This window comes from Globicephala melas, chromosome 2 (genome assembly GCF_963455315.2).
Source record: "Globicephala melas chromosome 2, mGloMel1.2, whole genome shotgun sequence".
NCBI classification, from domain to species: Eukaryota; Metazoa; Chordata; class Mammalia; order Artiodactyla; family Delphinidae; genus Globicephala; species Globicephala melas.
This window is the reverse complement of record NC_083315.2, coordinates 95,090,948-95,108,127: the sequence shown is the minus strand read 5'-3', so window position 1 is coordinate 95,108,127 and position 17,180 is coordinate 95,090,948. Positions and strand designations below refer to the sequence as shown.

Below are 17,180 nucleotides of genomic sequence, written 5' to 3'. Positions count from 1 at the left end.
TTATAAAATTTGCTAAACAAATTTAAACAAGTCGTTAAGTTTCAGAAATATTCCCCCACATTGCTTAAAAATAACAGCACATTGTGAGGAATTTGTCACACATCACATTTGTATTTTCAATATTAATTCATACTGCTGTGTCTGATACTTTCATGTCCTTAAATACTTGACTTCTGTTTCTTTATTAGAACAATAACTTCAATATTGCTTGTATCTTTTATGTAAATTTTAACTTTTAAAATATTGGAAACTGAAAGAAGATATTTCTTTACACAGGTGCTGATGGGAAGGGTGCCTGACAGGGGAGGACGGCCGAATGAAATTGAACCACCACCCCCTGAAATGCCCCCTTGGCAAAAGAGACAAGAAGGCGGCGGAAGGGGTGGTTGGGGTGGTGGAGGTGGAGGTAGAGGAGGTGGTGGGAGTGGAAGAGGCGGTTGGGGAGGGGGAGGGGGAGGGGGGTGGGGTGGAGGTGGAGGAGGGGGTGGTAGAGGAGGAGGTTTCCAAGGCAGGGGAGATTATGGTGGAAGAGGGGGCTATGGAGGAAGAGGGGGCTATGGAGGAAGAGGTTATGGAGATCCATATGGAGGAGGTGGAGGAGGTGGTGGTGGATATAGAAGATATTAAAAGCTAAGCATTTAGATAGCAGGCTTACTTCTTAATAGATACATTAGGCATAGTGTTCTAAATAACTACTTGAATGTCATCTTTGAAGTAAACACCATGTTAGATACCCTGATGATATCATTCTTGAATTGGGTTTAGTATGTAAAGAGCATTGTTTTATACTACTATTTGATCTCTTAGACAAAGTGATGATTTTTTCTGTATTCTGTGTACTCTTGAGCATGTTATGTCTTTTTAAAAAACAAAAAAAAACGAGCAAAAATTATTTTTAAAAGTGTAAATATATTATTACCATCAAACTTGGAAAATAGAAAGTATTTTATTGTCATGATTGAATTTAGATTGTTACCTGTATTTTATTCAGGTCTGAAACACATAAATGACCCCACTTGTAGTGGAAAGGAATATAGACTATTGCCTCATCTGTATTCCTGTGGCTGTGTTTTGTGTTTGTTAATCCTACTTTACAAAATAGGGAAAGGGGCTGATTGATAGTTGTGTTCAGGAGGAAGATTTCTTGACTTTTTCTTTCTTTTATATGAGCAATTCCTCTGGCCAGGTTTGTGTTAAAATTCCATTAATTGAAGCTGAAGTCTGGTTTTTGCTATGCATATTTGATTTATTTTCCAACTGGATTTGAAATCTATATGGTTTTGTTTGACAGCAGAATTAAAGACTGAGGTCAGAATTACTCTAAAGGGACAAAGACATGTACTAATTTTACATGGTGGTGTGAAAAATATTTCTGTAAATTGGTTTCTTCATCATTTGTGCCATCACTTTAGGTCTCCGAATATTAAAAGGCAGGCTGCACTGTGCTACACAGGATTAGGACACTCATATCCAGTTTCAGTAGATCAGAGGCAGGGCCAGGGTATCCCGTGGTAATTCTGATTCTCAGCTAGATTTGGGAAACAAAGGGTTGGGGAATGATTAAATGTGGTTTGGTGTTTGGAGCAGTCGAAGGCTTGAGAATCAGGAGTTGTGAATTCAAATCATGGCACTAGTCCAGGGGTGCTATGGGTTGAAATGGCCATAGCTCTCAAGGATTAATTTGTCCTCATTTGTCAAATAAGGAATGTGATACTTGTACCTTCTCAGGTTGTTTTATAAAGACCTAAGTACAAGTCCAATTTGTTGAGAATTTATAAAGGCCTGTTGTGAATGGTTTAAGAGGTGGCTCAAGTAATGCATTTTTCTCTTAGTGTAGAGAGAGAAAAAGATAGTCACATAAATGTTTTCAATCCCACTTTAAAATCTGTAGGCTCCTGGTCAACTCTTGTGCATAACAACTTTCTGTGGTCTAACCAACTCAACAGATAGAAGGCTGAGTACCTGTGGACAAATGGTATTTGATATTTGGCAGTGTTATTCTTGTTGTTGTTTTGTTTTACAGTAAACCCTGTGGAGAAATCTAAAATAATGTTAAACCTTCACATATTGTGTACACCGCAGTCTTGGCCATGTATTTTTCAAGCTAACCCTTTGAGGAAATTTGTTCAGGATAGGAAAACATAAATTTTTTTGGTTATTCTTAAGCTTAGATTTTAAAAAAATTTTACGTGTAATGAAGAGACTTAATTTCATTTGTGATAGTTGAAGAAAAGCCTTTCCATATAAGGAAACACTTTTATCAGTAGCTATGAACTCTGAAAAATAAATAATTTTAAAAAATATATACGCAAAGACCACTGGAGTAAAATATTTCAAAAAAGTTATTACTTAAACTGTTCATTTAAAACCTTTACATTTCTGCTTCATTTCTTTTCAGGAGCTTTAGTTGCTGATACAGGATGGGTTTACTACTACTTTCAGCTTCTTTTATTACTAAAGGTTTATGGCTAATAATGGTAGAAACATTAGTTTATTAATTTCTGTAAGATTTCTTTGTACCTTCATAGGAGTGCTGTTGGGTTATCTGCTACTCACTGTAAATCTTATCCAAGTTTAGCACTTGCTCCTGGAATCTTGTTGGAGCCGGAACCACTCTTATTTACACATTCCTATAAACTTCACTTGAATGAAAAGCTGAGTGGTCTAGAACCTAATATCTTATTCTTTCCTGTGAGGTAGGATTTTCATGAAAATCTTCTTTCAGTAAAAATTTCTTTCATAGAAAAGTTTGCTAAGCAATATCTAGAATAGCAATAAGGCAATTTGGGGCCTTAATGTGAAAGGCCATAATGTGAAAATGCTTTTATAAATTGAATGCAATACAAATGCAGAGTATGATAAATGGCACTTCACTGCTTCCTAAAATCTAACACCTTCTTCTGTGCCACCTCTTCATCATTCTTTTTTGCCTAGTTCTTAATCTTATTTTTTCCTACTACCTCATTTTCCCTCCCCTTTTTTCTTCTCCCTGCCTTGGTCTATCCTGTGGTATCTAATAGCACCTATAGACATGATCTTACTGGGAGTTTCTGGATTAAAGAAGTACCTGACCTGTTACCTGGATTTGTCCATCCATACATAATTACCACAACATTACACATAAGCTCTCGGTAAAAGAAGAGATGAAGTATTTCCTTTTAACCTGTTCCCTTGTGTTCTGCAGATCAGGGAAATCTTGCCTCACTAAACAGAAAAAAACATCTTAAACCAAAAAGCATTTAATTACCTTTATGTGTGTCAAAAGAAGGTATGATAACCCCCAAAATATTTGTGATGGAGAATGTTCTGAGGAATGATACAATCTATACCTTGTAAGGGGCACAGGGTAGAGAGATTTGGAGTGGGAATTGTGGGTGGAGGAGAGGGTAGGTAGTTTAATCTCTCTTCTAGGGCCAAGTTGTCAGTGTGACTTCATTGTTTTGTATGAAGGACTATGAAATGCCAAAATGATAAATATACCACATCCAAGTGTACCAGAATACATTTCACCATGGAATTTGAGTGATTGGAATATGTCCCTGTTCTCCCCCCCCACCCCCCTTCATTGGTCTAGTTAAACAAAAGTTGGCTGATCATTAAGGAAAAATCACAGCTATCTCTAATCACTCTAGATAATCATGAGCATAAATGAATTGCTCTGGGTGATCTGTCCACTAGATTGAACCATCCTCTACCAATTTCATCCATAGCTTCAAAGTTTCTCTTCTTTACTTGCTAGTTTTCTTAGATAGAACTGTGGAATTAAAGCTGAAAGCCACAGGAATGACAACCTCAGATTTGTCTCCTTCAGTGTTAAGTATTTGTAGATATAATATTTGGGGATCACTGTAAGTCATTATGCAATAAGATGGGAAAAGGTTGAATATTTCTATATGTTACTACTTCATGTTATAGAAAGATTTAGAAAAATGTATACTGAATAATTAGTTGCTTTGCTTTTCCTTTCAGGAAGACTCAGTTTGGTTTGGTTAACAGAAGTAGGGAGTGGTCTCAGCTGTCGATTATAGTAAAAATTCAGGTGAGGCTTCTATATGTTCATGAACTAGAAGAAACACAGGACATCTATGCCGTAGGGATCCTAATGTCTTTTATCATACAAATATTACACAAAGAAAACTTACATTAGGTATCAAAAAAAAAAACCACCTTTACAATCTGTACATTTGTTTTTTTGCTTGCAGTTCTTTTACATTATACATCTTTAAACAGAAATTCACATTTGGCCAGTAAAACAGCAAATCAATTACCAAAGAAAATAAGAAATGACACTGTTGTTAACAAGATTTGTCCTTGTTTCAGCAGATAAATATATGCCCAAATTTATTTCAAGTTGATACAAGACACAAATTTGTATCCTAGGCTTGACGAACAAAAAATTTGTTTCATATTATTTCTGTAGATTTCATTAATCCCATGTAGTTCAGAGCAAATAATATTAATTTATACACTATACTTATTTGGCCCTTGCTGGACTGTAAAGACTTGTGGTGAAACTACTGCTTCCTATCCATTTCAGTGATAAATTCTGGAATGCTTGAGACTTTCTAGCCATGGTAATTTGACTAATTAAGGAGACTGTGACCTTTTGAATTCCTCTAGATCACAAATTATTTACATAGAAACTAACCTGGGCTCTGTATTTTGGATCCTGGGTAACAAGAATGAAAAAAATTTAATTGTGTTTCATAACTATGCTTAAAGAAATTGCATTGTACCGTCTTTGGTCAGAGGAAAAGAATAGGTGAAGAATATGAATTTTAAGGATGATTATAAACTCATATTTGTTCCACATAAGGTAAATAAGTAGCAAAGTACTTCTTATAGGATTATATACCAAGTGGTGGACCTACGCAGCCCTGCCATGGGGATTTCTGAGTTTGGATTTAGAAAAAGGTAGATTTGTGTGTAAAGTGATTCCTTAAATCACTAACTGAAAGCTAGTCACTAGCTTTTTCACTAAAGCTCAGTTCAGTACAAGGAGGTATGCAAATGGGAACTGGTCTTTCATCAAAGAAACTTCTTAAATGTTATGAATTCTCCAAGGAAGCTTATACTATATATATAATTTGTTTCTGATTAAGACTTGGTGTTGTTGGCTTTAGGTTTGGAACTTTTGGTTGCTGAGATTATATGCTTGGCAGTTGGTCAACTTGTGTATGAACTTTAAGTCAGCTTGGTGTCAGGCTTTCCAAGCATGGAAGGTAAGTTCTCCCCACCAAAAGAAAATGATCATATGAATTTTTTTTAGAGAAATAAAGAGTCTGACAAATTTGTGAATAGTTGCCCAGATAATTAAATGAGCCCATTTATCATTAACCTTAACAGAAAACTCACAGGACTCTTGTGATTTTGCCAAACAATACAATTTACATTCTGAGCAATTTCTTGATCTTGTAGCAAACTGAACTTCGTGAATTTGTGTACATGACCAAAAGTCGTTTAACTCACACATTTTACTAAGGAAGAAACAGAATTCCAAGCCACATGCATGACTGATGTTGTATATACATAATATGTACATATGTACATGCTGTCAGCTGTTATTGAAGCCTCTGATCCAATTAGCTTATTTCTAAATAGTATTAATAGTGAAGACAGTACAAGCTCAAATTCAGTTCAGAAACTTCAAGAAAAAAAAATAGGATGGCATATGAGAGTTAAACATTTTTAAAAAGCCATAAATTCTTCATTCTATCCAGTGTAGATTATATGAGGGACAAACATCATGTTTGCGTTATGTTTGTTTTAGCTAATTAGCCAGTCATGTGTGAGGTGCTAATAGCCACATTTCCAGGTACTTAACTTGGCTAATTCTTTTATGACTCAGACTAAAACTATGAGTTGACCTGTAATTGGATGATGTCATGTTGTTTAATAGTCCCTTCCTGCTCTCCCCAAATTTATGGCTGCATCTCTAGAAGTTCTCTTCTAAGTAGATATCCTCATGTGTGTTAGAACGTAGTGAGGAAGAAGGGGAAAAGGCAAATTGATTAGATCTGAGGTAGTGAAGTGGGAACCAGATTTGTAAAGAATGCTGAAATATAGAGGAAGCGGTTCTACTTTTGGAATGTGAGTATTTTTCCACTATAAGCAAGCTTTGGATGGAACAAAATAAATGCCTCAGGAAAAAATGGGAAGGAAACAAATTCATTTTCCAGGGATTTTAGTTCTAAGGAAGAAGCAGCTGGGCAGGCCACATAGAAGCTATCTTGTCAGAAAACTATAGTCATGTTTTTTATCATGCTTTTGATATTAGTCCCGGTGGTGGGGGGGTAAATTCTGGTATGAATGGCAAATACTTTGCATTCTTCAGCTTTCCTCCCTTTGATTCAACTGGCTGGAAGAGAAAACCATACCACACAGTTGGAATCTTTTAAGTAACAGAAGAGTAACCAGCTTTCCTTCTTTAAAGTACCCTTTTGAAAGCCAGTCAGTCTAAGGTTTCCCAGGTCTTTGTGTTAAGAGTTTTAGGAAATGAGATCTCTGATACACTCTGCAGTTTGTGCTGCTTGAGTTTCTGGGCTAAGAACAGTCACCCTGCTCCATCTGAGCCAAGACATGATTGCTTCTTGCAAGCTGGAGGGTTTCTATCTTCTTCTGTGCATATTTCAGTTGGATCTTTAGAGCATTATTATCTGCTTTCAGGGTGTTTATTTCCTTTAAAAAAAAAAAAGAATGAGGTATGTTAATAAAGCAGCAACGAATGGCAAATCAGTTACAGTACTGGGAGTACTACACTTGATTGGCATCTATTCACTGTGGCTGAGAATTAAAAAGTGTTTTCAAGGCATGTATTTTGCCCTGAATAAAAAATAACACATTAAATATCAAATGAGCATGTGTAAACAACAATTAGTTTTGTTACATCAAAGATGTGAGTGGCTAGCAGGCAGAATAAACCATTCCTGGGCAATAGATGAATAATGAGAAAATCTTTGAATATTGTGTAACAGACCTAAACTTGGCAGAAATAGTCTTGGTCAGGTCTGAGGTATGAAAGCAGTGACTTGGAATTCTATAATATGTGATATTATAGTTCACATGCGATATTACATATATAATCATATTACATATTTTCTCCTCCAAATCATTGAAAACTAACAGACTCTTGAGAAAGATAAGAATTTTATCCCATCCCCGTAAACTGGGATTTATTTAATTTGCAGTGATTTAGTTATAGAGGCAGCTGTTGATTTCCAGTGTTGTAAGTGGCAGAATTTCATTCTTTGTTTATGGCTGAGTAATATTCCATTGCATGTATGTATATGCATATATATATACATACATCTTCTTTATCAATTCATCTGTTGATGGACACTTAAGTTGCTTCTATATCTTGGCTATTGTAAATAATGGTAAGAACATTGGGGTGTGTGTATCTTTTTGAATTAAGTGTTTTCATTTTCTTTGGATATATACCCAGGAGTGGAATTGCTGGATCATATAGTAGTTTTTTTCAGTCTTTTGAGAAATCTCCATAGTGTTTTCCATATTGGCTGCACCAATTTTCATTCCCCCCAGCAGTGCACGAGGGTTCCCTTTTCTGAACATCCTCATGAGCACTTGTTATCTTGTGTTCTTGATGATAGCCATCCTAATAGGTGTGAGATGATATCTCATTGTGGTTTTTTTTTTTTCTTTTTTTTGCGGTACACGGGCCTCTTACTGCTGTGGCCTCTCCCGTTGCGGAGCACAGGCTCCGGACGTGCAGGCTCAGCGGCCATGGCTCATGGGCCCAGCCTCTCCGCGGCATGTGGGATCTTCCCAGACTGGGGCACAAACCCACGTCCCCTGCATCGGCAGGCAGACTCTCAACCACTGCGCCACCAGGGAAGCCCTCATTGTGGTTTTGAATTGCACTTCTCTGATGATGGGTGATGTGGAGTATCTTTTCATGTACCTGTCGGCCATTTGTATGTTTTCTTTGGGAAAAAAGTCTATATAGTTCTTCTGTTTTGTAATCAGATTTTGTTGTTATTGAGTTGTATGAGTTCTTTACATATTTTAAATAACTCCTTACCAGATATATCATTTGCAAATATCTTCCCCCATTCAGTTGATTGCCTTTTCATTTTATTGATGGTTTCCTTGCTGTGCAAAAGCTTTTTAGTTAATGTAGTCCCATTTGATGATTTTTTGCTTTTGGTGTCATATCCAAAAATTCATTGCCAAAGACCAGTGACAAGGAGCTTCTTCCTTCGTTTTTTTCAAGGAGTTTCATAGTATCAGGCTTCATGTTTACCTCTTTGATCCATTTTGAGTGAATTTTTATCAGTGGTGTAAGATGGGGGTCGAATTTCGTTGCTCTGCATGTGCTTATCCAGTTTTCCCAACAACATTTGTGAAGAGACTTTCCTTTCTGCTTGGGTGCTCTGGGCTCCCTTGTTGAATATATTAGTTGACTGTATATGCAGGGGTTTAATTCTGGGCTCTTTTCTGTTCCATTGGTTTATGTGTCTGTTTTTGTGCCAGTACCATACTGTTCTTATTACTGTAGCTTTGTAGTATAATTTGAAATTAAGTGTGGTACCTCCAGCTTTGTGCTCTTGCATCAGGATTACTTTGGTTATTCAGGATCTTTCATGGTTCCATATAAATTTTAGGACTTTTTTTTCTATTTCTGTAAAGAATTCCATTGGCATTTTGATGAGAATTGCATTGAAGCTATAGATTGCTTTGGATAGTATGGATATTTTAAGTCTTTTAAAAAAATTTATTTTGTTGAAGTCTAGTTGATTTACAATGTTGTGTTAGTTTCTGCTATACAGCAAAGTAATTCAGTTATACACATATACATATTCTTTTTTCATATTCTTTTCCATTATGGTTTATCACAGGATATTGAATATAGTTCTCTGTGCTATACAGTAGGACCTTGTTGTTTATCCATTCTGTATGTTAATAGTTTGCATCTGCTAATTCCAAATTCCCAATCGACCCCTCCCCCACCCCTCCCCCACCCCTCCCCCCTTGGCAACCACAAGTCTGTTCTCTGTGTCTGTGAGTCTGTTTCTGTTTCATGGATAAGTTCATTTAGGTCATATTTTAGATTCCACATATGGTAAGTGATATCATATGGTATTTTTCTACTGACTTCACTTAGTATGATAATCTCTAGGTCCATCCATGTTGCTACAAGTGGCATTATTTCATTCTTTTTTATGGCTGAGTAGTATTGCATTGTATATATATATATATATATATATATATATATATATATATATACACACCACTAAATCCATACTATATCTTTATCCATTCATCTGTTGATGGGCACTTAGGTTGCTTCTGTGTCTTGGCTGTTGTAAATAGTGCTGCTGTGAACAGTGGGGTTCATGTATCTTTTTGAATTATAGTTTTGTCCAGATATATGCCCAGGAATGGGATTGCTGGATCACATGGTAGTTCTACTTTTAGTTTTTTAAGGAACCTCCATACTGTTCTCCATAGTGGTTGTACCAATTTACATTCCCACCAACAGTGTAGGAGGTTCCCTTTTCTCCACACCCTCTCCAGTGTTTATTATTTGTAGACTTTTTAATGATGGCCATTCTGACCAGTGTGAGGTGGTACCTCATTGTAGTTCTGATTTTCATTTCTCTAATAATTAGTGATGATGAGCATCTTTTCATGAGCCTTTTGGCCATCTGTATGTGTCCTTTGGAAGGAAAGAATTCAGGTCTTCTGCCAGACCTTTTAGCAATCTTAATTCTTCTGATCCATGAACACAGGATGTCTTTCTGCAAAGTCTTGTAGTTTTCATTGTAGAAATCTTTCATTTCCTTGATTAAATTTATTCCAATTTTATTGTTTCTGATGCTATTGTGAAGGGGAAAGATTTCTTTTTCAGATGTTTCGTCCTTAGTGTATATAGAAATGCAACTGATTCTATAAGTTGACTTTGTATACTGCAGTTTAACAAAAAATGTTTATTAGTTTCAACAGTTTTTTTTGCTTAATCTTTAGGTTTTTCTATATACAGACTCATCATCTGCAAACAGTGACAGTTTTGCTACATCGTTCCTGATTTGGATGCTTTTTTACTTTCTTGTCTTGCCTAATCGCTGTAGCTGAGACTGTCAGTACTTTAGGTCATATTTTAGATTCCACATGTAAGTGATATTATATGGTATTTTTCTGACTGACTTCACTTTATGATAATCTCTAGGTCCCTCCATGTTGCTGCAAGTGGCATTATTTCACTTTCTTATGGCTGAGTAGTATTGCATTGTATGTACATACACCACTAAATCAATACCATATCTTTATCCGTTCATCTATTGATGGGCACTTAGTGGTGAGAGTGTTCTTGATCTTGGTGGAAAAGCTTTGAAATTTTCTCCATTGAGTATAATGTTAGCTGTGGGTTTGTCATATATGGCCCTTATTATGTTGAGGTTTATTCCTTTTATCCAGTCTGAGCAGGGTTTTTATCATGAAATTTTGTCAGATGTTTTTCTGCATCTGTTGAGATGACCACATGATTTTTATCTTTCATTTTACTAATGTGATGATTACATTTATTGATTTGCCTATGTTGAACTGTCTTTGCATGCTAGGGATAAACCCTACTTTTCATGGTGTATAAAAATCTTTTTGATGTGTTCTTGAGTTCAGTATGCTAATATTTTGTTGAGAATTTTTGCATGTATAGTCATCAGTGATACTGGTCTGTAGTTTGGTTTTCTTGTAGTTTCTTTATCTGGCTTCGGTATCAGGGTAAAACTGCCCTCGCAGAATGAGTTTGCAAATATTCCCTCTATTTTTTGGAAGGTTTTAAGAAGGACTGGTGTTAATTCTTTGAGTAGAGTATTGGGTAGAATTTGCCAGTGAAGCCGTCTGATCCTGGGGTTTTCTGTGTTGGGAGGATTTTGATTACTGATTCAAAGACTTTGTTACTGGTCTGTTCAGATTTTCTGTATTTTTCTTGATTCAGTCGTTTGGTTGTATATTTCTGTAAACGTATTCATTTCTAATAGGTTATCTAGTTTGTTGGCATATAATTACTCATAATAGTCTCTTATGGGCCTATGTATTTGTGTAGTAACACTTGTAATGTCTCCTTCTTTCATTTTAATTTTACATATTTGAGCCTTCTCCCTCCCTTTCTTTCTCTCCCTCTCCCTCTCTTTCTGGCTGTGTCAGGTCTTAGTTGCAACACGCGGGATCTTCATTGCGGCATGTGGGACCTTTCATTGCAGTGCATGGGCTCCAGAGCACGTGGGCTTAGTTGCCCCACGGCATGTGGGAATCTTAGTTCCCTGACCAGGGATTGAACCTGCGTCCCGTGCATTGGAAGGCATATTCTTTACCACTGGACCACCAGGGAAGTCCCTCTTTTTTCTTAGTGTGAATAAAGGTTTGTCCATTTTGTTTATCTATCTTTTGTCAGTGTACACGAAGCTTTGGTTTGCTGTGGCGCAACTGGCTGTTTTAAGAGCAGTTACTGCTAAATGATTATCGATTTTATCTTTTTTGTAGATCCTTTCTATTTGTTTTTCTGGTCTCTATTTTATTTATTTCCAGTCTGATCTTTTTCCTCCTGATAGCAGCAAGTTGACGTGGGGCAGGCTCACCAACTCCCTTGGCTTCACAGCCCTCTCTGAGGTCCTGTGAAGCTATTCTCTTCTCTGAAGAACAGGTGGGTAGAAATCTACTGGGTGGTCTGGTGTAAGGTGTAGAGTCACTTTTGTTTGTTTATGAATGACCAGTTTAGCTGTAAATAAAAGGAGAGAGAAAAAAGGAGCAACACATGCCACCATGATGCTGTTGTTGCTGGTCTTCAAGACTTTGAATCTCGTGTTTTTACCTTACTTATACCATACTGATTACCCCCCAAAATATGGGAGGGTAATTTGGGATACATGAGTTGTTTCTCAACATAAATTACCTAGATAGCTGTCTGGTAGCCACTGTGTAATATTGAGTATTTGCTATGTGCCAGGTACTGTGTTACATGATTAATAGAGGTGGATATAGTATCAGAGTGGGGATTTGAACCTAAGAGGCTTTGCATTTTCTTTTGTCCTGTGGTGGCTTAGCGGTATACACATACTTAAAATAATGTATAATATTTATTAATTATAATATGAATATTACATATTATTTTAAATACTCTAAAACATGCATAGTGAATTCTGGTCTTTAGGTCCCAATGACAAGGATAAAAGTAAAGAGGGTTTACCAGCTCTGGTATTACCGGGTAGGAATGAATACTGGACCTAACTAACTCAGTCACCTGAAATCTTTCTACCACCCACTTCTTGCAGCAAGAAGTCACTGTTGCCAACAACTACATCGCTCCTTTTACACGGCATGTAAAATGTCAGGATCTGAAGCAAGCTGTAGAGCGCATGGACTGTATCTTACAGAGGACCAAACAGGCCACAGAGTTTATCAGCAGGAGTAAGAAATACCCGGGACTAGAAGCACAGATCTTTGTCCCCAAGACTGAAGTTCTTTCTACTCTATCAAGTTCACTTTTCAAGGTTTCTTTCATTGTTCTTGAAAGTTGATTCTGGCTGCTTCTACCCCTAGAGAGGGCTTCGTGTCACCCGCATCGGAAGATGTTCTGATTGATTCTTAAAGCATGTCTTAAAATAGTCTGAGTGACTACTTTTATTCCAGAAAATCTGTTCTTTTCTCAAGCGTTCCTCCTAATACTATGTTTTTGTTCTAGGCACCAAACCGAGAGTTTCACGTACATTATCTAACATGTTTCTTCAATTCCTGGGGGTCTGACAGGGAAGGTGCAACCCTGAGGACCAGGTAGGGAATCCTGAGAACCTCTTGGGCAGTTTTACTATGTAGTGTGTAGAATTATGTAAGGAATTCTAGCCAGTTAGATGTTGGTTTTGTGTTTGTACTGATTGATAGGCCTCCAAATGATGTTTTGGGGAAAAAAGGCAGACAGGCCTTAACCCTATCGTTGGTAAGAAACTACTGTCCCATGACAAGAGGTCTGTCTAAACCAGCTCTCACCCTGAGCTTTGTACTCTAAACAAAAAGAAGTAATTAGTGATGACCCTATGGAATTGAGTATTTGGACAACTGCCTGTTGTCCCCCGTTGTCCTAGCACCTACTTTCTTTTTTTCTATTCTTAACCTTATTATCCCCCTTCTCATCAAACCTTGGCATCATATTCTTCTTGGTAAACCTTATTTTGTCTTTTCTAACACCTCCATTAGATAACTTATGATTAGGACATTGTGAGCCTAACAGATAAAAAGCAATTCTGCTACCACAACTGTTACAATTTACTACATTATATTGCTATAGATTATAATCAATGGTGCATTTTCCAACTACTGTTGATTTAGCTGTGTGTGTATGTAAAATCAGCACATCCCCTGATGTTTTAGAGAAGAGTTCCCTCATTCCGTATTAAGAAGGAGGCTTTTTCTGCAGTGAGCTAAATACTCCCTCCCTTTTTTTTGATAGCACGGTGCTCACCTCCTTTTAGGAAGATGTCCAGACAACCATGAAGGCCCCCACAGACCTCTAGGGAGGGAGGATTTAGGCAACTTGCTTTTAAGTCTAGAAAAAGGGTGTGGTGTCACCACAGTAAAGCTGATCAATAGAAAGTGGTTTTTCTCAAGGAGCCTACTGTGCACAGAGCTTTGGGCCCTGGTACCAACACTTCGAGATTGTACCTTTATGGCAATAGGAGCCCTGTCTATCCTGTCCTAGTTACATAATGTGAACCAGGGCCCCCCACTGGTTTCTTTGAGACAAAGCAGAATCCTTTTTTTCCCCCTTTATCTTTCTAATAATCAACCTGGTCTGAATCTTCAGTTTACATGTTCTTCCCTGGTTGAGCCCCACTTTTCTCAGAGTCTGAAAAAAAGGAAAAGAGGGTACCTGTTCCAGCTCTTGGTAGGTTGGGAGTCTGAGGTGACGGAGCTCCTCCTTTGATTTTATGAGGGATTCTTTATTCTCCCACTTGACGAAAGCCCGCTTTCTGACCAAGACTGGGCTGGGGCATGGAGATGTAGTGCTGGGAAGTACATACAGAGTATCCTGGGCCGTCTTCCTTGGGGAAGATAGCACAAAGTGACTGGAAGGGCCCTCACTGCCAAGCCAAGACAGTGCTTCGGTCTGGGTGGCCTTGTGGGCAACAGTCCTCTTCAACCGAACAGAAATCTTCTGTGAGGACACTCCCATGAGCATGATGGTCCGATCCTTACTTTCTTCATTGTGTTCCACAGCCTCCCCATTAGGGAATGTGAAAGGTCCTTCCTCTGGTGCTGTAGGAAAGTACGTGACATGTTAGTACTTTGGCTCAGAAGAGCAGAGACTCAATATTGACACATTAGTTTCAAATGAGACTTTTCTTATTGGTACAGGAGTTCCATAGGCCCAAAGTGGACTCATTTTCAAGCAGGCAGTTTAGGGGGTAAGGGGGCTGAAATCCAGGGGCCTTGCTGGCCAAGCTATGGCCACTGGTGTCAGGCTGCATCCACCCTGAGGAAAGGCCATCCTTAAGGCTCCTTTTTTTTTTTTTTTTTTTTTTTTGCGGTATGCGGGCCTCTCACTGTTGTGGCCTCTCCTGTTGCGGAGCACAGGCTCCGGACGCGCAGGCTCAGCGGCCATGGCTCACGGGCCCAACCGCTCCGCGGCATGTGGGATCTTCCCGGACCGGGGCACGAACCCTCGTCCCCTGCATCGGCAGGCGGACTCTCAACCACTGCGCCACCAGGGAAGCCCTAAAGGCTCCTTTTCTGTTGCTTTTTTCTATTTGCTTGCTTTCTTTTGCTCCCCAAAAGGTAGCGTGCCTAAGATTCCGTCCCAAGCTTTCTGTATATCTAGGGTTTATATTTACCATTTAATAGATAACAGTGATAACCAGTAGTCGGTTTTTTCACTACAAGCAGACCTTGCCAAATAGCACTTCTACAGCAATTTTCATTTGTTGCCCATGATACACCTATGTTTAACCTACCTATTAGTCTACTTCCTGGCAGTCCTCTTGTCACTATTGGGCAAAGCTCTGGGGACTGGGGAGAGATGGTCTGGAGAAGAGAAACCTCTAGGTGCAGCCCCTTTCCAGGCTTCACTCTGAGGCCGCAGACCTTCATGGTGCTCTCTGCCACTTTTCTCCCAAGAAAGTCTGCATTGTGTGTGACAGAATTGTGGTGTCCACAGGTGAAATGGAACTCTTAAAATACAGGGTGCATAATATACAGGCATGTTTGTGGTGGTTTTTATTACAAGTAGGAAGGATAAAGGTAATCTTTCCTCCCCGAAAACCATATTCTTCTACCTTCACTTCCCAAGATGAACATTCCCAGTGCTTGCTTACCATGGTGCAGATCTTTGGCTCCCAATGAGCAAAGGTTGGACGTTGGCCCCACAGAGGTGCTGTTCTCTGTGGGAGCTGTTGAGTTCTTGGCTCGCTTCTTGCACTCGAACACAACCAGGTCTTTGCATTGTTTGTGGCAGTTCATCCCGCAGTCTGTGGACAAGACACCCTGATCAGGAAGTCTTTCACTTTCTCCTCCAGGGTCTCAAAACCACATGCATGCAGTGCTCTCATCACACATGCCTGTCCTGTCTTCTGGAGCTAGGACACTTAACACTTCTATTGAACTTAGCATTCTTCTCACTGGGTTGTTCTTCTCACAACCTTGTCACAGCCCTTATGAGTCTGGGAATCAGAAGTGGCATCCTGCTCTCCTAGACAGAAGTGGTGTTTTTCTTGGTCATCCTGCACATACTGCCTACTCTAAGGAGACCCTGGAGGCTCCCAGCTGTTAGGTCTTATTCTTTCTTCCTTGCAGTAAAAGGTCTTTTCTCCTTTACTCCTGAACTTTTCTAGTCATAAGGAAGGACAATTATCCTGGGATATCTACTGATAAAAGGAAAGCTGACAAGGGCCTTTGGTAATCACTTATCTTTTGTTTCAGAAGTGATTCTGTGCCTGTCTTTGGGGACCCATGACCATATGAGAGCATAATCTACCAGTCATCCCTATTTCCAGGGCAAACAAGGCAAAGTGAGGCTCTTGTAATGAGCTGCATAACTAGTCACCCAGATTCCTCTCTTCTTTGTGGTGGCAATCACTCTCAGGGGGTGCTCTAGGGAAGCCAGTTTGAAGATGAGGTTGTGAGGTGTGCTGAGAAGCTGTGGACTGAATGGACAACTACTATGGGTAGAGCGACAACACACTGGACAAAGCTGGGCCTTACCTTTACACCGATACCCTTGTTTGATCACTCCCCAGAGCTGTGGGACAAAGAAGAGACAGTTAGAATGCACCATAGGTCCTTCATCTACCTGGCAGGAGGCTAGACATCCATTCTTTGTTTCCCCTCATTCTACTCTACCTCAAGTGGGAAGGAAACCTCATTTATCTCTCATGTGTCTTAATCCCTCCTGGCCTTAAACTGAAAACAGGAAAAGTTTGTGCTGATCAGAGGTAAATGTTCTCAAGAAGCTTACTACAGTGGATTTATGACCCAGGTCTGAAGTGGATGAATCACAGGACAAATAGGCTTCTTGAGACTCCAAACTAAAGAGCAAGTATACAGAATCCTGGGGTCACGACTGAGTTTAGGAGGAAACTGTTGGTCGGGGTGGGACAGGGGAGGGGCAGAGCCCAAGTGACTTCTTAAAAGGCAGTTCCTTTTGAAGGGGTGAGGATGTCTCATATTTCTCTTTTCTAACAGCATATGGATATAATACTTTAAAAGTATATCCCAAATTCAACATTTCCTCACCATTTATCCCAGGCCCTTCTACCAGAGGAGAAAATAAACCAGGAAGAAACGGGAAAAGATGAGTGCAAGTAAAACCCATGCATTTGAGGACGAGGTTATTGTAGGTGTTTGCTTAGGCTCTAGGCAGGAAGAGTTGATAAAGGTGCATGAGGTCTGTACCTGGCTTAATCACTTTAAACTGTCTCATAACCCTCCCCACGTTCAACCCCAAAGCACTCTGAGAACAACTCACAAATCCAGCACAGTTGTCACAGAAAGTGGGCTTCAGGTAGGTTGTCTCTTGGAAGTTGTGAGGAAAGCCCAGGCCCAGCTTGGAGTAGATGGAGCTGGCCCTCATGAAGTAGGCAGTGATCTCTTCTCTGCTGATGAGACCTTCCCTGCCCGCAAATGAGAGAGAAGGATGTGAGCGGGGCTGGGTAGCAAGGCAGCTTCTAGCCTTA

The 17,180-nt window shown here is 39.2% G+C and overlaps 2 protein-coding genes across 3 annotated transcripts in view; one reads left to right on the top strand and one right to left on the bottom strand.

Moving 5' to 3' along the window:
- The window catches only part of FAM98B (family with sequence similarity 98 member B), a 37,056-nt gene extending 32,987 nt beyond the window's left edge, over nucleotides 1-4,069 (top strand). The window contains exon 8 of the mRNA XM_030843089.3: nucleotides 277-4,069. Within this exon, the coding sequence (XP_030698949.2) occupies nucleotides 277-627 (351 nt within the window). The 3' untranslated portion in view covers nucleotides 628-4,069. The remainder of the gene's footprint in view (nucleotides 1-276) is intronic.
- A 22-nt stretch (nucleotides 4,070-4,091) lies between these two features.
- RASGRP1 (RAS guanyl releasing protein 1) overlaps nucleotides 4,092-17,180 on the bottom strand; it is a 93,938-nt gene continuing 80,849 nt past the window's right edge. For both annotated transcript variants that reach the window (XM_030843087.2, XM_070044934.1), the window contains 5 exons: nucleotides 16,973-17,117; nucleotides 16,210-16,246; nucleotides 15,324-15,476; nucleotides 13,883-14,268; nucleotides 4,092-6,678 (listed from right to left, as the gene is read on the bottom strand). In XM_030843087.2, coding sequence (XP_030698947.1) covers nucleotides 6,544-6,678; nucleotides 13,883-14,268; nucleotides 15,324-15,476; nucleotides 16,210-16,246; nucleotides 16,973-17,117 — 856 coding nt within the window. In that variant the 3' untranslated portion in view covers nucleotides 4,092-6,543. The remainder of the gene's footprint in view (nucleotides 6,679-13,882; nucleotides 14,269-15,323; nucleotides 15,477-16,209; nucleotides 16,247-16,972; nucleotides 17,118-17,180) is intronic.